The sequence below is a fragment of the Sycon ciliatum genome, chromosome 12 (genome assembly GCF_964019385.1).
Source record: "Sycon ciliatum chromosome 12, ocSycCili1.1, whole genome shotgun sequence".
NCBI lineage: Eukaryota > Metazoa > Porifera > Calcarea > Leucosolenida > Sycettidae > Sycon > Sycon ciliatum.
Genome location: NC_088654.1, coordinates 19,638,518 through 19,662,368, shown reverse-complemented (window position 1 = coordinate 19,662,368; position 23,851 = coordinate 19,638,518). Strand labels below are relative to the sequence as shown.

Sequence of the window (23,851 nt, the reverse complement as noted above, 5' to 3'; positions counted from 1 at the left end):
ACATAGCGGCTACCGAATAGCAGGATGCCATCAATGGTCGTCAGCTGATCTCGGATAAGGTAGTATGGCTCTTCAGCGGCTGTGACTTGTGACCATGATTGCATCAAGACGCGCTGCTGGATGCTGCGCAACAGTGGGTCATCACTAGTCGCCTTGGCGAGATCGTCGATATTGACTGGGCACTCTTCCAAGACCAGGCCAATGAACTCAGCCATCGAGCGGGCTTCTTCTGGTGAGGCCGTTGAGTCTTGGACAGGCGCTCTTGACAATGTGTCTTCACACACCATCTGCATCCCAGGTGCATGTGACAAGGTGTACTGATATGGCATGAGAGCGACCATCCAGCGCTGCAGCTGTGGTGGTACTTCGTCAAACGGCTTCTAGACGATTGAGATCAGGGGCTTGTGGTCGGTCACAACTTGAACAGATCTCCCCAGGACATACTGTCGGAATCCAGTCAGAGAGAATACAATACCAAGCATCTCGCGCTCCAACGAGGAATAGCTGGATTCAACATCGGACAATGAACGGCTGGCGCAGGTGACAGGTAACCAAGTGCCACTCTTGTCTTGCTGCCACAGAATAGGGCTTGAAAGTGATGACGTCAAAACGGCCAGAGAGTAGTAAACTGACACGAGATTTCTATTTTTGGATCCACTAAGGTGTGACTTTGCTATTGCCTAAGTATGTGGGTGCATAGCAACCCACTCATGTCGCATGCAGGTGTGACTTTTATATCGCCACCAGTTGTAACCCCGCCCCCAGTAGCCAAATCAGTCAGTTTCACTGGTTACATCACCTTGCTGAGAGTAAGACGGCTTGAAATGTGCTTGGATCCATACAAAAACTGGATCCAAGTGGATCCAATTTTTGAATTTTTGAAATTGTTGCTATGCTGTGACGTAGCACTTTCAAGCCCTATAGCACCCAGACCAATTGGAGATGCGTCACATGTTACCTTGGTTGGGACGCCCAAGGATGGCTTAAAGTACGCTAAGCACTCGAGCGACGAGGCCACGGCTATCTTCGCATCGGTGAATGCGGCTGTCAGCTCATCATCAACGACAACCAACGGTTGTCGCTCAGCCAGTTTCCTCAGCGGCTCAGTTGTCTGTGAGAGCTGCGGTATGAATTTGCCAAGGTATATCACCGTACCAAGGAAACGACGTACATCTGTGAACGTCTGCGGCAGCTGCAACTGTTGGATTGCCAGAAGCTTGTCACCGTCAGGACGCACACCATCCTTGCTCAGCCAGGGTCCCAAGTACTTGATTTCTGACTGGCATACACAACACTTCTCCCAGTTTAAGCGCAGATTGGCTTCGCTCAAACGACGGAGTACGGCAGCCATGCGCTCGTCGTGTTCCTGTTGATTGCAGGCATAGATGAGAATGTCGTCTATATAGACAACGACTCCAGGTAGGCTGGCAAGGATGTCAGGCACCACGCGTTGTAATAATTATCTCCAGTGCACAAGCAGTGCCAAAATGGGAGTCTCTTGTATCTGAAGAGGCCCTTGTGCGTTGCGAAAGTTGTGAATGGACGAGATTCATCTGTCAAAGGGTGGGTGAAAGCCAGATTCAGCATCCAGAACGGAGAACACTGTTGCACCGTCCAGCTGAGCATTGATTTCGTCAACGGTGGGAAGTAGGTGATGCTCCCGGACTACGCTTGTTTAGCACAGGGTAGTCCACGCAGAGACTGAAAGCCCCGCTTGACTTCCTGATTGGCACCAACGGTGAGACCCATGGAGTAGTCTCTCGCACTGGCTCGATTATGTCATGCTTCACCAGACGATCCAACTCCTTGGCAATTTCATCCCGGATCTTGAAAGCGTGCCGACGGGGTGGGAGTGCTGTTGGAGTGGTGTCAGGGTCCACTGTGATAGAAATGGGCATCACGTTCACCACATTGACTTCAGCAGAGGTCAGCAACTCCAGTTCGGAGATGACGTCCTGGCCATACAGGATTTGGCAGCCAGACGCGACTGGGACAACAAAACAACTACATACAATGCTGCGTGATCCGCCGTCAACTCAGCCATGCCGATTGTCGAGATGATGCCACCATTGTGCACTTTTAAGATTCGATCACTCGTTTGCGTTGGCTGGACAACATCATCGATTAGCACAGATCGGGTAGCACCAGTATCCTGTAGTCCTTCACAGGGACGGCCGTTGACGATCAGCGTCTTACGAAGCAATTCCTGGTGCTGAGAAGTATCCACTGAGAATTCGTAATCACAGAAATAGTTGGCGTCAACCTCCTCCACCTGTTCGGATGTCATGCGCGCATTATCAGAATTGGGAGACAGGCATACTGTTGTAAAGTGGCCCACTTTTGAGCAGTTGCCACAATTAGAATCCACTGCAGGGCAATGATGCTTGCCTCGTGCATGCGAGCGGCCACAGTACTTGCACTTCCCAAGCTTCTTGTGCGCAGAGGCAGGCTGGCAGTGTGAAACAGGGTGAACTTGAGAGAATGAATTCGACAATGGAGTGGCTGCAGCATCACCATAAAGCTTGCTGTCTGTGATAGAGGACTCGAGTGCCACGGCTTTGCTAACAGCATTGGCTAGTGTCCACTTTGACTCTTTGAGAAGTTCTTTACGTAGCTCCTGAGATCACAGGCCCTCATTCAATTGATCACGGATTTGTCCCTGATCGATGGTGTCCACGGCAGTAGACGCAAATTTACAGTGATCAGCTGCTTCGAGCAGGCATTCCACAAACGATGTGACAGACTCGCCCTCATTCTGGCGAAGCTGACGGAACCGGTGGCGCTCCGACGTTGTGTTTGTGGCAGGACGAAAATGAGCAATTACAGCATCCGTCAGAGCTTTGTACTCACATCCGGCACTGCCATCGGCCTGAGCTGGTGGAGTAGGCACTACAATTCCTTTAACAATACGCCTGACAGCGAGGCCTGCAAGGTTCAGAAACAGCCTCTTCTTATCAGCTGCCGTCGTAACTCCACAAATTTCCAGGTAATCATCAATGTCCTCGCGCCACAATTCGAAATCGGCTCCGATGTTGCTGGAAAAGTCATACAAATTCCTTCGGCGCTCTGCCTTTGGAAGCAGACATGGCGACAAATCTGTGCCTGTTCACTGCGCCAATGTAAGCATGCAAGAATCCAGACTAAGCACACGGAAAGAATAGGCAGCAAGCCATTGTGTCTCTCAGATTCTTCATCTGCAAAACCAGCCCAACAGCAGTATATGGCCAAGAGCATTACACAATGCACTGTTACCATGACTGTGCACATCAGCACTACAGCCGTGATGTACAATGCATGACTACCACAATGTTGGTTTGATGGAGTTTTGTTCGTAGCTTGTTCGTGTACGCTGTGGCGTGGCTCATCTGTAGACCCATAAATTATGTGATTTTTGAGGGTATGACAATTTCAAGGTTCCCTTCAGAAGCTCTTCAAGGGCTTTGCACAGTCGATCTACACCCCAAAGGAAACCTACCTGCGAAATTTGAGCGAAATCGGAGAGATCGACAATTGTTCTGGTTTTCTCAGGCATGCTCTCTTAAAATAACTGCATAATTAAGGCTGCGTTTACACGATAACGATTGACAATGATTTGCATTTACACGACAACAAAGTATGGCTGAACCGGAACGAAGTCGTTGCATTTGCTACTATCGTTTACACGACAACGCCCGAAAACGATACCAAAATGGGACAAAATTGAAACGCACTTGTTTTGAAACGTTTTCAAACTGTTTTCGTTCTCATGTAAACGGTGAACACAGTGAAAATGGTCGGAAACAGGAACGCTGTCATGAAAACCATTCCGTGCGGGACTGTATTTCGCGGGAAATATCCAACCCTTGCGCCCGCCAGCACGTGCCAACTCCAACTAATGTGTTGCTTCCCGCCCTTGCGCCAAGCCAGCACGTGCTAACTCCAGCCCAATCGCTCGTTTTTCGTTTTTGGTTTGAAAACGATTCGAGGCCCGCACATTTACGTACCATTTCGTTTCGTCTCCGTGTAAACGCAGTCTAAAAGTGTGAACAAGGGATGTGTAAAGTATTACATAATAGTAGGCACTTCAGTCACGTGACTTGACCTGTCAAAAAGTGCTAACGCTAAATCGCGTAAATGCGTGGCACCACGGAAAGGCGCGTCCATAGATCGATCTGTAGCTGCACAGAAGCTGTGCAGAGCCTTCTCGTGTGGCTCAGCATGTAGCTGAGGCCCTCAGCTTTCGTTTGAGTCCACATAATATTATGTCATGATGTGGCAAAATCGGCAAGGATTTTTCGGGCATTTCCCTTGATTGCACGCATTTGCCATGTAGCTCATCGTGTTGAGTGTCGAATTTCCTTTTGGAATCAGTTTTCCTCGTTCGTCCGACACTTTGCGCATAGCTGCGCAAGAAGAAATAATGCGAGGTGCTATTGAAATAGGGATATCTAGTTTTCACCTTACATTTTTATTAGCTTATTACACTTATTTTTAATTGCATGGAGTTTCAGTCGTCTTATTGTGTTACTTCAGTGCGAAACCTTTTTTTGTCTCGCACGTGTTTGCGCTTATTGTACTCTATTCCACTTGAGCATTTGGGTTGTAAGCTCCTTCCTCTCCATAGGAGCGGGATGATGTAACAGTTGTCCCCCTGTTCGCAATAACTTTACACTCCCTTGCACCTCTTGCATCTTACGCCTGTCTATTTGCACCTTCATTGGCGCCATTGCCACATGTATACTATCACCTTTTGCATATAACTGGTTGAGGCACGCTCAACCAGGTCTCTTACTTTTCAAATTCTATTAAACCTGTTACAGAGTGTGCAAGAAGGGTGAGCTTCACTTTGCGACGAGAGAACATTGTCGGCCATTTGAGCCGATGGAGTAGTGTTCAATGATTCAGAGGAGTGTAGAGGGGGAGACGGAGGCAAAATCTGGCCGCCTTGCGCTGGATTCGCTCAAGACGGTCAAGGGCTGTGATTGAAAGCGGGGTGACAGCAATGCATGCATATTCAATTATAGGCAGGATATATGTTTTGTAAATGAGGAAGAGCGATTTAGTGTGTAGAGTTGATTTGAGCCTAAAGAGAATATTAAAAGATTTTACAGCTTTCTTCAGCACAAAGTCATGGTGGGCTGACCACCTTAGGTCGTGCTGAAAGATGATGCCGAGGTGGCGATGTTGCAGGACATTTCTGAGATGTGCATTGTTGAGCTCTATGCATGGGAGATGGCGAGGGGGGGGGGGGGGGGCGATTTCTGTTGTAGAAGGTGAGGACTACCGTTTTTGCAGTGTTGATTAGGAGGTGCCAGGGCTCCAACCATCCAGCGGCGGCTGACACGCTGCTCTGCAGTAGCAGTTCGCAGTGTGCGGCAGAGCCGCCGGAGCAGACGAGGGCTGTGTTGTCAGCAAACTGGCTGCACCTGGTGCCAGCGTTCTCGCAAGCGCCAGGCAGGTCGATGGTGTACACCAGAAACAGCAGTGGTCCCAGGACTGAGCCCTGAGGCACTCCGGCCGGGATGGGGAGGAAGGCTGATGTTGTGCCCTCAACTCGCACTCGCTGCCTGCGCCCAATCAAGTACGCCGGGAACCATCGCAGTGCTGCTTCCTGGACACCGTAGTGATTGAGTTTGGCCCTCAGGCCCTGATGCCATACTCGGTCAAAGGCTTTGCTCAGGTCAAAAAAGCAAGCTGTTTCATGCTTTCCCGAGTCACGAGCGTCCGAAATTTCATGCACCAGTCGAGCAAGTTGCAGCTCCGTGCCATCTTTCTCCCTGAATCCGGATTGGTTGGAAGGTAAGTGTGGTGAGATGTGTTTGTAGAGGGAAGAGTGAACAATTTTTCTTGTATTTTTGAGGATATGCTGAGCAGAGAGATGGGCCGGTAATTTGCTGGCTGGGAGAGGTCTCCTGACTTGGGGAAGGGGGAGATCATGGCATCTTTCCAGTCTTGGGGAATTTATCTGCTTGCAAAGGACAAGTTCAGGAGGGCAACCAGAATGCGTACGATAAGTATGCAAGCATGCGCACAACAACAAGAACATGTATGATAATCATGCAAGCATGCGCAACCGGCGCAGTCCGTGCGCGGTCCGCACACACGTGCCAAAAGGGGCACACACGTGCCAAATAGGCAGGGACAACAAGAATGTCAATGGCCTGGCTTTCTTCGCCTCTCTCCAGTCAGACGTCTCCTTTGTCGCCAAGGGGAATCGCAGGGACCTCCTCGAAGCCATTGTAGAATGCTTGCTAGGATTATCCTGGCGAGAAAATGCGAAGCGTGTGGATGTGCTTGTACGACTCGTTTCACGGCATAATGGAGGTCGCGGGATTTGAACAATTGAATATAGTCGACACCGATTCGTACACAGCTCTAGAGATGAAGAGGACATAGCCAAAGTCCAGCGTCAGATCATCACTGCAGGTGACAAGAATCTGATCGAAATGCGAGCGCAAGCAGCGACTGTTGGCGATGCGAAGTCGGCGTCGTCAGGTGACAATGACATGAGCGACAAAGACTGAAGAAACTCAATCTCATTCGTCTGAGTTGTTTTTTTCTTTGTATATAGCTTGTAAACAGGTTAGACAATGCCACAAGTGTTATTCCGAGTCAAACGGAACAATTCCAGAGCTGTGCGCAGCATTAAAAAAAGTCACGAAGTTTTTGTATGCGGAGGAAGTATCTTTCTGGACACACAAGTTCGGCTTATGAATGTGCTGACAAATTGCTTCCAAAACTTTTAACTGCAACAGATAACCATGACGAGCACGGCACAAAACAGAAAAAGGAATCAGAATAAGTACGGCAGCAGTCGGTACTAGAGACCAAAATTAATGTACACTGAAGATTTGGTATTACGAAACTTACGCACACAGTCTCGACTCCCGCACACACCCTCACACTCGCTCTCATCGGCACCCAGCTCACCTTCTCCTTCACTACTCGAAGAGTGTTGTACGAAAACTTGTTCGAATCGTCCTTTTTCAATCGCTGTTTTTCTTCTTGCATGTGTTTTTCCTTAACTTTAAGATTGTTTTCGCATCGTCTCCATCGCTTACATTGTTTAATAAAGTAATCCAAATATCACTTCAGCTCGTCCTCCTTATTACCAAAATTGTTGTCTCCTCGTCGAATATTATAATAATATATGAATCCTCTATTTTGTTGCTCCACAGAGATACCGATAGCTCAAGCCATGCCACAAATTATATATAGTGCTGGTAGTCAAACCATCACGGCATGTTTTTTGAAAACTCAACATCCTCATCCCACGGCTACGGAGATCTCTTGGACCAACCCTCAGTTAACAGGTTTAACCACGTCTAAATCCCTTGGAACTGGAAATTCAACATGTCTCACTGCAACGTTAACATTGTCCGGTATGCTTCGTGAGGCATCCGGTGATTACACAGTAACTGCAAGCACAGCTGGTGGAAGTGCCACCACCACCATCACAGTGTCTGTTCTCTGTAAGTGAAACTTAACAGTTTCCATCCTTATGTGTGGAGATTCCAGTGTTTTACATCAATGCTATTGGGATCTACGTGACTGTGGATGTCTACACGAGCACGTGTGTGTATGCATGTATGAGTGTGTATGTATGTGTGAGTGTGAATGTATGTGTGAGTGTGTATATATGTGTGAGTTGGTATGTATGTGTGAGTTGGTATGTATGTGTGTGTGTGTATGCACGTGTGAGTGTGTATGTATGTGTGAGTGTGTACTTCCTCCGTATCATTAAAATTGTCGCTTTGCACATTGCAATGTTTGTGACTTGTCTTGTCTTAGTGAGAATGTCGGAATCGCTGTTTCCGGGGTCCGAACGTCGGTGCGACCCTTCCTGCACAATGTCCACTTGTAACTGAAGCAGTAGTGGCCTCGGAGTTTGTCGTAGCTCTCTTCAGCACCATACAAATTCATCGCGCTCCGCTCTATTCCGCCCCAGAGCGCATATCGCTTTCTGGAGTTCGTGCCGTCCCACATCGTTCGCGTGGGCATTTATCAATACTGCAAGCGCGGGTATAATAATCCTGGTATCTCTCCTGAATACGAAATGCTGAAGTTGACGATGGCAAGAAAAAAAAATTATGTTCTCAAATTCCAAAAAATAATGCGCTACTTGTGGCGCATGTTGCTGCAAAGGTAGCGGGTCTGAAAACACCAACAAAATCAGCAAGGTGCTTGCCAAGGAAAGAAGGTGCGGAACTGCTTACCCTATATGGCCTACAGGGAACACGATAAGATTTTGAAATCGCTCTGACACAATGTCCTGCCACTTCTGGAAACGGTCGGACATGGCCGGACACTGTGATTTGGCAGATTTTGTGATACATGTACATGTCAGGGACTCTTATTTTTCCACCACTTTCATACACGTACATTTACGTTGGTACATACTCTTGATGCTAGTATTAGTATTTCACTGCGGTGCTACAAAAGTACAAGTCACATCACACAGATCTCAAGTAGATGCAACACTGATTCAAATCCCTGTGCATTGTGCAGCAAACACAGTAACTGGGACTGTGTGACTGTGAGTGTGCAGTGTTTCTGCACATAATTATCGGATTTGAGCTTGTTTTTCGGCGACAAAGTAATTTTTATGAAATCAGCAAAAGACAAAGTGGGCACCTGCATGCTCGCCCGTTCTTGATGCCAGCGACACCATGTCACTACGAGTACTCGAGTTGGCTGAAGGATCCCATCTTTGCAACCGTGTTGTGCTCTTTGAACAGCAGGTAGATTCTACGCGAATTTATGACTAACTTTAGCTGCTGTTGCTGCATCGATCTTGCACGGCGCTTTTTCGACAGGAGCGTACTTGACTGGATAGCGAGAAGACTGCTCCTTTCGATAGAGGCATATCGCAAGCTGGTACATTTCTGACGCTTCGTTTCCCCTGGAACACGGACGTTTTCAATTTTTCGGATCGTACAAACGCGTCGCAGAGTAGTTCCTAGCTTCATCGGGAAGCGAGAAAAAAAATCATTTCAAAACTCCTTCTCGATCGTTTGCTACGCTCAAACTGGAGCTACACTGAAGTGGACAGCTCCCTGCCATGCCGTAAAACCCTCTTGTCACAGGTTGCTGCTCTTACTTCTTGAGACTTCTTCCCAGCCACAGCGCCATTGTCCTCTGTCGTTCTCTTTTCCAGCGACACTATTCAATCATTTTGGTCGGACAGATTGTCCGTTCAAGTAAAAAGCGCCGGATTTGAATCGAAAACGGTCGGAAAATGTCAGATGTCCGACCGTTATCGTGTTCCCTGGCCTATAGCGCTGGAAAGTCGTTGCCACCTGGAGGCATGGATCGCTGGAAAACGAATTTTCTTGACATGAATTTGAACGTGCGTCTTGTTCAGCGTCTTGTTGACTGCTGAAGAGTCTGCCTCAAAATCTGATCAAGACGTCGACCTTACCTGCACGTGCAGCGAAGCAGGAGGCCACAAACTAAAGCTTGGTGCGTCGACAATGCTCTGCTTCAATTTCTAGCTGATTTCTTTGCCCTTCGAGTGCACAAAATAAATTCGAAATCGCTCTGAGAAGCGACACTTTTAAGCGCGGAGGAAGTATGTATTTATTTGTGTGTATGCATGTGTGCGTGTGTATGTATGTGAGTGCGAGTGTATGTGAGTATGCATTTACGTGTGAGTGTGCGTGTGTGTGTGTTTGTGTGTGCGCGTGTGTGTGTGCGCATGCGCGTGTGTGTGAGTGTGTGAGAGTGTGTCCCATGTGGTGCAATGGCATGTGCAGTCGATTTCTAATCGAGAGGTTGAGGTTTCAATTCCAGACGATTAGGGACATACACGTCATTCTTCTCTTTCTCGGACTTCTGACTTTCTTTCATAATCCTGGGTGGTTACCAACAGCCAGTGCACGCCGGTTTTTGTGGTCTGATAGGTGGACGGGTAAAGAAGTGAGGGATCAGATAGCCAGAAAAAGCCACTTCAAGAACTGTGTGCTGTAGACCAGGCTGATTAGTGGCGGTCAATTCTTCAGCCTTGCAAGCTCTTGAATGGTGCAACATTGCTAAGTATCAGTTCGACTGCACTGGTACATCTTTGATGTGCAATCATTGATTTACATGCTTGTTCTTTTCTTTTCTGTCTTACTTTCTTTCCTTGTGTTTCTTATTATTCCTTTTTAAAACCAACATTTCACACTCACTTTGCGCACTTTCTCTCGCATCCTTAATAGAGCATGTCTAAGAAAACCAGAACATATGTGCAAGTCGATCTCTCAGATTTTGTTCAAATTTTACAGGTAGGTTTGCTTTGGGGTGTAGATCGACATTCCAAAGCCCGCACAAAATCTTTTGAAGGGAACTATGAAATTGGCATACCCCTCAATATTGGCCCAATATTGGCACGATTTATGGGTCTACAAACGAGCCACGGCACAGCGTACAAGAACAAGCTACGAACAAAACTCCATCAAGCCAACATTACCTCACCTTAGAAGAGTTCTTGGGGCAGCACCACTTAGCCACGCCAGCATACCAGAAGACGAGGGCAATCATCCCTTGACGCCACAAATGATCGTCTCGAAAATAGCCAAATTACAAGCGCTGATAAAACAGCGAGCTACGTCCTCAATTAGCAAACACTATACACCGGCAGATAGTAGAACACCTCTTCTAGCCCTGAGGACATGTCCCCCATCATCCTTTTGGGTTTTCTTGAAATAAACAATTTTGAATTTTTCCACTCGTCCATTCTGAAATACGTCCAAACTGATACCTGCGCAGGAAAGCTCGCCCCTCCGCGACGTCTAGTCAGCAATTTCTACTCCAACAGCACTCCCAATGCTGCAGAACAAAGTGTATTGTTGACTCTGACAAGGAAAAGCAGCGGTGATCACTTGTCACTCCAAACGACAAGCTTCTCCTTGCGCCACCAACATTTTTCGGTGTAACAATTGATGCAAAAGTGACTGAATGTTTGCGTGTAGTTTTTGGATTTTACTGCAAGAGGAATGATGAAATCACGATGGGAGTTGAAAGGTCAAAATGATGTGTGTGTGTGTGTGTGTGTGTGTGTGTGTTTTGTGCTCCTTGGGAGCAGGTTACACTTTCTGAGCTCCGGTTTTTGGCTTTCTTCAAAGTTTTCTGCCTGCCTAGGGCGACTCTGGTGTATCCAGTGTCGACCATGGAGCACCCTCGCACACAGCCAAGGTAGTGCTGCATGATTGGAACGCGGAATCGTGATGTAGCTTGCAGGACAATCTATTTCGATAGTGTCACTGCTGCGTCGGCCGTGGTCCACCACTCGCAGTGGAGTAGCTGTCCCTCGAGTGCTGTAACATCCAAGCTCAAAGAATGAAGTGGTAGGAATTGCAGATGGGTTGGTGGAGTGCTGGAACGACTCGTTGTTTACAGTGGAGTGGACGAGGGAGTGCGGAGGAAGGAAAGTCGCAATGACAGAATGATGGGAACTGAAACTTCTATCTTTCGTCGTCATGAGTGCACTGGTCAAGCGTTGTGGAAGTCTGTCGGATTTGTGAGGCCCTGCCCTGCCGCTTACGTCGTCATCGTGAAAAAACTGCCAGTGGAGTCCTGGTGGGATTTCGGATGCCCACACTCCTTTTGCTTGGTGGATTCTTTCGTGGAAAGTGTTTTTTGGGACTTGAAATTTTGCAGTTTTTTCCTTTCCTGCTCATTTTCGTCCCGTGATTTTCAGTCGATACAAACTGTTCTTGAGCTGTTCTAAGCGTTTTCCTATCCGTCAAAATCCATCACGAAGTTTTTGAACGGATGAAGTACAATCCCCAAAAACTAATGCCTGTGCATATCTGCATGATTAATAGGCAAACCTACTCCTCGCAACGACTATCCTGTGTGATGTACTGGGTTACCATTCTTTTCTTTCTCACTTGCACAGCTCCGCCAATTATCACCTACCCTGAAGACAACTCCATCATACATGTGAAGGAAGGAACTAACTTTAGTATTGACTGTGATGCTAATGGAAATCCGGCGCCAGCATTGGAGATTCTGGATGCGAATGGAACAGAACTTAAAAATCTACCTGTAGGGACGGTGATAAATGATTTGAAAAAAGTAACCCTCCGTCATACATTTCAGAACATTAACCGTAACAAATCGGCTGTATATACCTGCACAGCTGAAAATAACCAAGTGATTTCATCCCTTGATACATCAGTCGAAGTTGACGTACAATGTAAGTTCGTTTTTGAAAAGATAGAGATCTTAACTGTTTTCGTAATGCAGTGTGGCACGAGATGATGATATGATGTTCTGTGTTCTATATCAACACATTGCACTCACTCACGCTTCCCTCCTCCCCCCCCCCCCCCCCCAGCACACCTTGCGACCTTTGGATGCCCATTGCTCCGTGCAATGATGGCATCAGGAGTTGCAGTATTTCCTGTGGCGAGTTGAATCGTTGGGCCAACAGAAGTCCCTGCCACAACCGCAAATGAACACTATAGGCTTTTCCAGAGCTGGTCGGGGATGATTGCACATGAGGCGCCAGTCTCGTCTGCCCTGCGCCAAGTTGCACAAGTCACCTGTCATGCACCGAGCATTCAGATCAGCAGCAGCGATGTCCCACCGTGCCTGGGCTTTGCGTTGAGTCCCTCAGCAAACAGAACGCACTTGGGGAGACGGGAATCCTCCATTCGCCCAAGGTGGCCAAGCCAGCATAAACGGTGAGAGCGTACGACCTCCGACATTAACGACGGCATACCAAAATACTCCCAGCACACACACACACACACACACACACACACACACACACACACACACACACACACACACACACACACACACACACACACACATACACACACACACACACATACACACACGCGCGCACACACACACACATGCACACGTGCACACAGGCATGCTCACACATAGGGACACACACGCACACATGCACACACACGCACACACCATGTACCATGTACCATGTATACGCCCGTCGCAAGAGAAGCACGCAAATCTGCAAATGCACTGGATGTGCACCCACAGATTTTCTCTTCATAGCAACGATAGCGGATCTGATTTTGATTGAAACAGATCAAGACAAGCGCCAGATAACTGTCTAATCCACACAACTGGCGAAGCCATGTGAATCGACCCCCCCCCCCCCCCCCCAATGCACACCTGGTCTACACCACACGGAGTACATCGGAATAGGACGGCCAAGACAGTTACCTATGCACACCCTACACTTGCTGGGGTAACCAGTATAGACAGCACGCTGCTTTGATAACAGCAGACACTAGATGCATTGGTACCTTGAAGTGAAATTGGAGTTATTTTACCAACCAGCCTCGGCAACTGGGTACTGGGAACCCAGGGCCAACAGACGTACCAACAACCTCAGCCATGAAAGCTATATACGCACCGACACACACACACACACACACACACACACACACACACACACACACACACACACACACACACACTTCGACTTCCAAGTGCCCATCAGTGATGCGATGATGGCGAACAAGCTATGTTGGACATACACGTAGAATCTAGTTCGCTGGAATTACAGCATTCAACAGTTTGCAAGGCTGATGAATTAACCGCCACTAATTTTAGCCTGGTTTACACCACACAGCTGATTGAAGTGGCTTTTTCTGGCCAATGGATCCCAATTTTTGATCTTTGATTTTTTCAATCATTCTTTTTGACACGTGACACACACCACACCATATTCTCCGGCATGCACTGGCTGTTGTAGCCACCCAGGAGAATGAGAGCGAAGAAAGATGTGCGCACAGGTCTAATAAGCACTATTCAAGCAGCGGCATAACAACCACAAGCTGTCAATGTGCCATGTAAGATACCTGCACAGCACGGAGCTCTCGGACCACATATGGACATTGAAAACGATGGGAAAGACCACAGCATCAAATGGAAAGTGAGAAAGAGGGCCAGCTCATACAGCCCAGCCTCCAAGGGCTGCATGGCGGAGAAGCTGGAGATCATCACTGCAGACAAAAGCACTCTGCTGAATTCGCGGCGTGAATTTGTCATGAATTGCTCGCACAACACCAAGTAAATAGACATGCTAAGTGGATGGGCGTCACATAGACTCTCTGCTCAGTTCAGCGTGGAAATCACTTTCACAATTTTACAATTGTATTGCCTGCTCCCATACCCACCGGCAGTAGCTCCAAAAAGAGGGCAATCCATTGGCACCGTGTAAAACTGGAAAAAGAAGAAGCTCCGTCTATCCTCGACATGCTCAGCAGCAACAAGAAAGAGAACTGCCTGACAGAATTATTGAACCATTCCTTATAAAAATTCGTAAACTAGTTGTGACGGGGACGGCCACGTGGCCTTGATCCTGATACCATTCCGTTCATGAACGAACTTGAAAAAAGCCAGCATGTCGAACCACATGCTCAAGCCACTTTAGCTAAGCCTGTTTGATGATGGTGACGATGCGAGTAAATGGCCCAATGAAGTCTCCAACTTCCTGCAATATCGCCTCTTTCGTGCGGTGATGGTAATACCTCACGCCAAGCAGTTTTATACCTTGTCGCAAATGCCTACTTGGTCCGCGTCAGCGATATTGTCGCTTATCTTTCAGCTTTGTGTATATGTCGCCAAAGCTCACTTGGCAGCCCATTTCATCCCAATTTTGGTTAGTAAGTTAGTTTACTAGTACCTGAAAGTTCTAGCTACAGTTCGAGTGGATTTCGAGAGCGACGGGTGGGTGATTCTGATTGATACAGCGCCAAATCAAAAGAGATTATCTTGTTACGCTGTGCAGGCAAGAACAGCGCAAGCCACAAGAAAGTAATCGGCTACTCGGAATCAGCTCCATTTTGCTGAACGGCCGAGATCGCTCACCTCAGGGATCGCTCGTCAAGCTGAGATCTCAGCTCCCTTACCTTCAACTCAACGCTCGGAGTATCCAGCGCGTCGTGGAGATTTGCAAGTACTGTACGCGTCGTCGTCGTCGTCCAAAATAAAATCTTGCAAAGAACGGCGTCTGATTTGAACCACACAGGCTGTCGTACTGCCCACGCGAAGTCCTATAAAGAAGGCGACCGTCACGATCGACTTCTCTTTAGAAAATAGCCAGGGAGCGGAGAGGAAGAGAGATGAGCTTTGAAAAGCAAGAGAGTGGAACCCAAGCAAAAATATTTGTCACCAGCGTCGAGAGCAGCGACGAAGAGGACCGAAAATAGTAGGAACCCTTCCTTGGACTTACAGCTAGTTGTCATTCTATACCTTACCGTCCATCGTACCAAGTTTTATCACTTCAAGTGCACGCGTTCATGCCCAAAGTCTAAGTTCAAATTGTCGAAAGATAAGCGACAATATTGCTGACGCGGACCAAGTATAACTTATATAATTATATTGTTTTTATAACATATTTTAAAAACAAAGGCGAGTTTTATAATTATTATAGAAGATATACACAAGAGAGAGATTGGAAGCTTTGTAACAACTCTGAGTTCCACGTATTACTACGATCATATAGAAGATTTTTATTATACACAAGAGAGAGATTGGAAGCTTTATTACAACTCTGAGTTTCACGTATCAGGGGCGGATCCAGGAATTTTTCAGGGAGGTTCAAATTTTTTCGAGTGCACAGAATTAAATTCGCTTCAAACTGTTTTCGGTTCGTTCACTACACCGGGAGTTGCAAAATCTTTATTGTCACGGTAGCCCTTGCATTGCTTGGCCAATAAGACAAAGGTAATGCGTTTAGAGCCTTACAAAGTACAAAGCTGCAGCACAGGCAGAAACTAAGGCCGTGACTGCAGCATTTTCCAAACTGACGGAAGGCGAAGTTCTCTGACTGTCCTCCGGCTGGGACTCCGTGTCGTCACATTCGCGCCGTACACAGCGGAACGAAGCCAAGCTCAATGGCAACTGATCGGCCGCTCGCCTCTTTGGCAGACGTCGCGACATGGCAAACTACACGACAACCACAAACATAATCTTCGTACTGCGACGGAGGAAACCTACAGTCCAGCCAGCGCAAAATAAAACAAAACGACAAGGAAGGTAAGGAGGACAAGTGGCAGTTTCTCCACCTTTTGCTCCACCTCGACATGGCAAACTACACGACAAACACAAACATTATTCTCGTACTGTGACGGAGGAAACCTACAGTCCAGCCAGCGTGAAATAAAATAAAACGACAAGGAAGGTAAGGAGGACAAGTGGCAGTTTTTCCACCTTTTGCTCCATTTCTTGAACTAGTACTGTCGATCGTTTCAAGTCACATGATACGCGTACAGACACTTCGATTCGAACGGTACGCGTACAACAGTCCCGACCACTGCATGCATGCAGTGACCTAGTACCTGCACTGCCTGTACGTGACTACTGCATGCATGCAGGATGCATGCCAGTGAAGTCTACTGGCTACGCGGTACGCTACACTTCGCTGGCAGCGCACGTGAATACCACAAAAAAATCGACTGGACCCACGGTCGAAATTATTTTAGGGGGTTCGTCCCCCCCCCTTTATCCGCCCCTGCGTATTACTACAATCACAGGCAACTGATGGATCCAAAACGGGCAGCCAGAACATAAGGGGGAGCAACGTGCGAAATTCTGAGGGGTATCATAGGCGACGCATATCATAGCGCAAGAGTCAGGTGCAGGCGTGAAGTTGCCAAGTCTTCAGACTTGGGGCTATGGAGCAGTAGTTCCGGCGTGAATGATATAGAATAGAGCTGGGGACAAATGCCAAATCCACACATGCCCACACCATTACACAAACATACACCCACACTCTCTCCCTTTTCTCACATACACATACACTCACACGCGCGTCCACACACACATTCTCTAAATCTCTCACTCACACACACACACACATTCATTCTCTAAATCTCTTTCTCTCTCTCACACCCCCCCCCCCCCACACACACACACATTCTCCAAATCTCACACACACATTCTCAAAATCTTACATACACACACACATTCTCAAAATCCCACACAAACATTCTCTCTCTCTCTCTCTCTCACACACACACACACACACACACACACACACACACACACACACACACACACACACACACACACACACACACACACACATACACACACATACACACACATACATACACACACGGCCACAATACTCATCCTTTCATTCTCACACCTACCGGCTACCGCACACATACTTGCACCAGCACTTATCCAATCACCCACACGCACTCTCTTTCTCACGCATGCACACAAACACACACACACTCACACACACACACACACACACACACACACACACACACACACACACACACACACACACACATACACTCACAGATACGCACACACACACATGCACACACACACACACACACACACACACACACACACACATACGCACACACACACACACACACACACACACACACACACACACACACACACACGCGCACACACACACACACACACACACACACACAATAGGCAGCGGGACTACCAGCTTGATTCATTTGACCTTGCGGACTAAGTTACAGAGGTAGAACTTGTTTTCATGACGACACTTGGACACAAGCTCTGACCTCTTGTTGAGGGAGCGGGTCTTGTAGGCCCAGGCGATCTCTAGCTTCTCGGCCAGACACAGGTTGCAGTGCTTCGAGATGTTAGAGTATGGTGCGGCTCTCCTCACAATGGACCACCTGATACTGTAAGGTTTGTTTTCGTCCTTCAGTCTCCAGATGTGTCTGGACAGTCTCGTTGAGGTCTCATGCTTCCGGCGAATGGTATGTTGATGACCATTGAATCGTGTCGTGAATGGCCCTTCCGTTAATCCAGTATACTCCTTCATGTCGCTGCCGGTTACATGTGCCCTGTACACAATGCTCCTTCATGTCGCTGCCGGTTACATATGCCCTGTACACAATGCTCCTTCATGTCGCTGCCTGTTACATGTGCCTTGTACACAATGCTCAATGTTAGACACTTTCCTTCCAAGGGGCAATCATTTCTTACGCGGCAGTTGCAGGTTCTCACATCCTTGGTCTTATGTGTGGATGTGTGGATTTGGCATTTGTCCCCAGCTCTATTCTGTATCATTCACGCCGGAACTACTGCTGCATAGCCCCAAGTCTGAAGACTTGGCAACTTCACGCCTGCACCTGACTCTTGCGCTATGATACGCGTCGCCTATGATACCCCCCAGAATTTTGCACCTTGCTCCCCCTTATGTTCTGGCTGCCCGTTTTGGATCCATCAGTTGCCTGATGATCGTAGTAATACGTGAAACTCAGAGTTGTAGCAAAGCTTCCAATCTCTCTCTCTCGTGTACAAGGCTCTGCCCTACATGGGTATGGGAGCACTCTTCGGACAGTGAAGCACACCACTTGACTACGTTGAAGATTTATTATAAGAAGATTTCAGAACTTTGCAGCCTAGAGAGCGTGTGTGGGCAGGCGTGTGTTTACCGCCATACTGCCAGGTGTGTCTTTACCACAATATTTATCAACCATAAGTACAGCTGCAGTGGTGTCTTCAACTTCATTCTCCCGAGTCAAGCTCCGTATGAAGACATCCAAGAAGAAGATTGCCTGATGAGTCCAGCGGGGACGAAACGTACGTCGCAATCGAGCTATGTCGTTGCTGTGTCATCATCTATGTGCCATGCGCTACTTGATGTACCAGCCTGCTATGCCGGATACCGCCAGCCATGCATCGACCAGGCGCCAGGCGCGAACTGATGGTGGTGGTGGTGGTGAGAAGGAGAGCTCTGTGCCAGAACTTTGCAGCCTAGAGAGCGTGTGTGGGCAGGCGTGTGTTTACCGCCATACTGCCAGGTGTGTCTTTACCACCATATTTATCAACCATAAGTACAGCTGCAGTGGTGTCTTCAACTTCATTCTCCCGAGTCAAGCTCCGTATGAAGACATCCAAGAAGAAGATTGCCTGATGAGTCCAGCGGGGACGAAACGTACGTCGCAATCGAGCTATGTCGTTGCTGTGTCATCATCTATGTGCCATGCGCTACTTGATGTACCAGCCTGCTATGCCGGATACCGCCAGCCATGCATCGACCAGGCGCCAGGCGCGAACTGATGGTGGTGGTGGTGGTGAGGAGAGCTCTGTGCCAGAACTTTGCAGCCTAAAGAGCGTGTGTGGGCAGGCGTGTGTTTACCGCCATACTGCCAGGTGTGTCTTTACCACCATATTTATCAACCATAAGTACAGCTGCAGTGGTGTCTTCAACTTCATTCTCCCGAGTCAAGCTCCGTATGAAGACATCCAAGAAGAAGATTGCCTGATGAGTCCAGCGGGGACGAAACGTACGTCGCAATCGAGCTATGTCGTTGCTGTGTCATCATCTATGTGCCATGCGCTACTTGATGTACCAGCCTGCTATGCCGGATACCGCCAGCCATGCATCGACCAGGCGCCAGGCGCGAACTGATGGTGGTGGTGGTGAGAAGGAGAGCTCTGTGCCAGAACTTTGCAGCCTAGAGAGAGTGTGTGGGCAGGCGTGTGTTTACCGCCATACTGCCAGGTGTGTCTTTACCACCATATTTATCAACCATAAGATTTATTATAGAAGAAAGATTTGCTTTTGCCGTTCAAGTTTGTCCCTGTCGCCAGTATATGCTCCCTCGGCTGGTGGAGCTGTTTATCCGCTTGTTTTCAGGCATCAGTCGTAATCAATTAAATAGACCCTTTGCACAATAAGCGAGAGGGGTCGAGACGGGGCATGCTGTGCACGCGCTGCACACTTGGCATGCAACCAGCATGCATGGTTTGCTGCAGGACGTGATCAAGTTTCCTGTGACAGGCTGTGTTTTCACGGTCCTGACGCGATGTTCATGTATGTACTTCCCAGCCTTTTTCATTTAAAGTTTTTTTAGTTCTGAAGGAAGAATTTCCGAAATGCTTTCCAAGGACCACTGTTGGGTTCTTGTTTGCAGCAAGCATCATCCCTAGTGGCTAGTCTAAGAAACCCACTTGTCTTTCCATGCATTCCCTGGCTATGCTGGCATTAAACACTCTTGAATCCTCGCTATCTGGCGAGAAGAGGGCCGCAGTTTGCTGCGACATCGTTCACAGTGTTGTGCTCGGAACACTTTGTCGATGACGACTTTCATCCTTGCTTTTGCGAAGACGCTGAACGCCCTGCCAAGAGACTCTGGAGCCTGAGAAAAAGGCATGACCCATCCCTGTCTTTGCAAGGAAGATCGACTGCTTGCTGGCGCTGCTCGAGCTGCTGATGTTGAAGTGCAGAGCGACGCAGCCTCATCGCTCAGGTGTGCGGAGAAAGTCATCTAAGTTCGAGCTGTGGCTGTGTGCACGATATCACAGACGTTCACATTATGCACATAGCCACCAAAGTAAAACTCATGGACACTATCCGCGGGCTTCTTCACTAGTACTACTCCATCAGCTCCCTAGCCCTCTTCACTGTCGTCGGCGACTTGCCCCTGCGTTGGAGATGAGCACTCATGGTGTGGCACTCACTCTGGGAAACAGAAGTTCATCACTCATCCACTCGGACGCATGACAAAGTTGGGCATGATGAAGGTACGCTCGAGGAAGACTGGTACCCCTCTTAGTTCTAGGAGCATCAGGGTTCTGCATAGAGAAGCGTTCTCTACATCGACAGAGGAGAGAAGGTAGAGAAAATGAAAATAAATTTCCATCTACAGTAATCCGAAATATCCACTGACTGCGGAAAACTTACCGCTCCAATAACTCCTTCTTTTTCGAGACAAATACGCACCCTCATTCAGCAGAAAACTGTTCAGTTCCTTCACAGACCATTCTTTATTTGACAGCTCCTCCACGGGTTCCACAGCCATCGATGGCAAACCACTCGACACTCTCTCCTCCATCTCCAAAATGGAAAAATACAGTGTTTCACCATGCTCAACAACTGATACTCTGCACAAAAATCGAAGAGGATGCCCCGTCTCGGATCACGTGACCGTTATTGTGCAAAGGGTCTATACGCGGCTAGGTTTTCCTCGGGTCGGCCATGAAAAGGCCATGGAAGCAACCACCGAATGAAAAGGCCGTGGAAGCAACCACCGACCAGGCTCAGTCATGGCGTTGACCTAAGTGCAGAAACAGGGAAAGAGAGCGCATGCAGCAGAAAACTCCCCCACATGAGAGGTACGCACAACAGCAAATAAACCCACCCAAATCTTTAAAAAAAGGCGCCACCAGAAAGAAAGAAACAAACGTGCGGCAACTAGTAGACAAGAACACTCTCACAAACAGAAGCAGAATCTCACCCTCTCGAACAATGCGTACTCCCACATGCGCCACACACGCCATATTCGTCACTCATCACCCCATCCACACCACTTACACCTGCATACACAGCACTCCATATCTGACATACGTCACACCATACCCATACGCACATCAGATTCTATTATAGGATAACCGACCGGACGCAGCATCTCGCTTTCTCCTAAACTTATCTCTTATTGGCAATGGTGCCATCGTGAGAATAAAGAAGTCAACACGGCAAGACCAGAAAAAAACAGCGAGTGTAAATAGTAAGCGCATAGAATTTCGCAACATGAAGATGTAGGCAGCAGCATTCAGGCCTGTACAGATTTTTTCATCAACCACCACAACCTTACTACATAGCAAGTATCAGTGTGTGGGGAGGCTCTCGAAGGATAGTTGTGAATGTGTTGTTTTCAACACCGTGTTGCTAATGTGGAGTTAGTGCAGTTAACCCTTGTTAGGGCTCATCACAGACTCCCATTGCTCATATTCCTCATGTTCATTATACATAGGCATGTCCTTTTTTTGCCCTTGGCCATCTAAATACATATGCACGGCCGTACACGTATGCACACGGTTCACTGACTGGGGCAACCAATAGGCAACCTGATTCGCCTGCTGCATTTTGCTCGACAGTAGTGGTTGGTTTGTTCAATCACTCCATGCTCTATATTGAGCCAACACACATGCAGTATGTTGAGCCACCGTACGCACTCTATGTTGAGCCTCTCTCTCCTCTCTCTCTCTCTCTCTCTCTCTCTCTCTCTCTCTCTCTCTCTCTCTCTCTCTCTCTCTCTCTCTCTCTCTCGCCCCTGCTCTCTCTTTATCTCTCTCTCTCTCTCTCATGCTCTATGTTGAGCCCCATTGCCCTACTTGCAGCCAACACCCATATGAACTCAAGCTCTGTGCCCTGTGTGTTGGTGTACTTCATAGTGGTCTAGCATCTGCATGTGCATGTGGGATGTGGGCTAAGCTGCAGTATCATGCCGGTAACGAAGAATTCCTGCGATGTCACGTTGGTGAGGTGTGGTGCGGTGTGGAGAGTGAGTGGATGTCGTGAATGCCCCAAGGACCTCTCGCGTTGATACTTGCTGTCCTGTGCTATCTGCCAAATTCAGGCCTGGTTATTAGTATCACATCTTTACATTATCACCAGTTTAGTTGGTCACAGTGTTATGCACTTGGATGGTTTGCTTAAAGCCTTAATCTTCTTGCCTCGAGCCCGCATTACGCTTACCACGTTCTGAGGCTTTCAGTACGAAAGGGCGATTTTCACTATCTTCGCCATCCTACAATATCTACCTTCACTGATAAGACTGTTTTATACTCGAAACAGCTGTGTGAAGGAGCTCAGTGCCAATGGATGTGTCGCTTTGCTGATTGTGTGCTGGGGCAACGTTGTGTTGAGGTCGGCTGCACAGTTATGAGTTTATAATATTATTGCTGTGACTTTTCCACTCATAAACACCTGTATTGTATTTTATTATTTTACTTGGGCATTCCCAACAGACCCTACGTTGTAAGGTCTTCTTACAGGGTTCCTAACACCTACTACTATCCGGCTTTCAAATGTTGGCTTCTTCATCTTCCATTCAAAACTATTGAATTCTTCTTTTTTCCATTTTGATATGGATCGCACAGTCGCACGATCAGGTCAGGTATTGTGCACAAATATGAACATCATCCACATGCAGAATGGTGTTTTCATTTGCAATTTGCCATTTCATGCATTGCACAGTCGTCAGGAGAAACTCTGTAACAGAGCTGCAGCACAGCATGTCCGCTGCAAACGCCCACCCCATTTTCGCAGGATGTGCTGGCCTCTATGCTTTGACCCCATACACTGTCACCGCTATCGTACGAAAGTGCATCTCACACCTTAGCAGGAAGAGCGCTTTGCTACGGTAAACTATGTCCACTTTCCTGGTTTCAAAATCTCTTTGGGCACTAGCTACGAGCTAGCTCGTAGTGAGGATTATGGTGTTGGTTATTCTATTTCGCAAATCCGAACAGGAGTTTCTTCCGAATAACAAGGTAGCAAAGAACATACCATTGCAGGAACCAAATACACTTCTGGCGGTGTTTTAAGCCATCATTTCCAAATCGCGCAAAGGCAAGGGTTTTTCTCGAGCACTTTTCAACAAGTTAGCAGCAACTTTGTAGCTGTAGATTCTGTGACATCCTCCTTTTTCTTCTTGCTCCTGCAATACTGCAACACGTCAAGTCGTTGAGTGACGCTTCGTCAGAACAATCCTATAATTTCAGCGAATCTCCGTCGCGTTTATCGTGGCACTGCAGATATTTCATGATTTGAAAACCAGATAGATTCTACGGCATTACAACATGGGGAGAACGAACAGATCCGAAGACGACTCATTTATCAAATGGAAGGAAATCTTGACAGACGTTATTCTTTGATGCAAGATAATAACAATCACTTTAGCAGAGCCTCCTGGTAGTACATAAGCAGTTTGTAGGCATTACAGTCGTTTTCGCACCCATTCAACCTTTATGACGGTGTTTTACAAAAGGTTTCTTGTAAGGCTGCTTTGGCTCAACGCGAGCGCATCTTGGGTTCTCTTAGACTCAAACAAACTGTTGCTTATCATTAGACAACGTAAAACCAATGAAACAGAAACGACACGAGGAGACA

At 47.7% G+C, this 23,851-nt stretch overlaps 1 protein-coding gene across 1 annotated transcript in view; it reads left to right on the top strand.

The window, feature by feature from the left end:
* LOC135828877 (uncharacterized) overlaps positions 1 to 23,851 on the top strand; it is a 197,871-nt gene that overhangs the window by 84,964 nt on the left and 89,056 nt on the right. The window contains exons 5-6 of the mRNA XM_065341309.1: positions 7,158 to 7,451; positions 11,861 to 12,160. Coding sequence (XP_065197381.1) covers positions 7,158 to 7,451; positions 11,861 to 12,160 — 594 coding nt within the window. The remainder of the gene's footprint in view (positions 1 to 7,157; positions 7,452 to 11,860; positions 12,161 to 23,851) is intronic.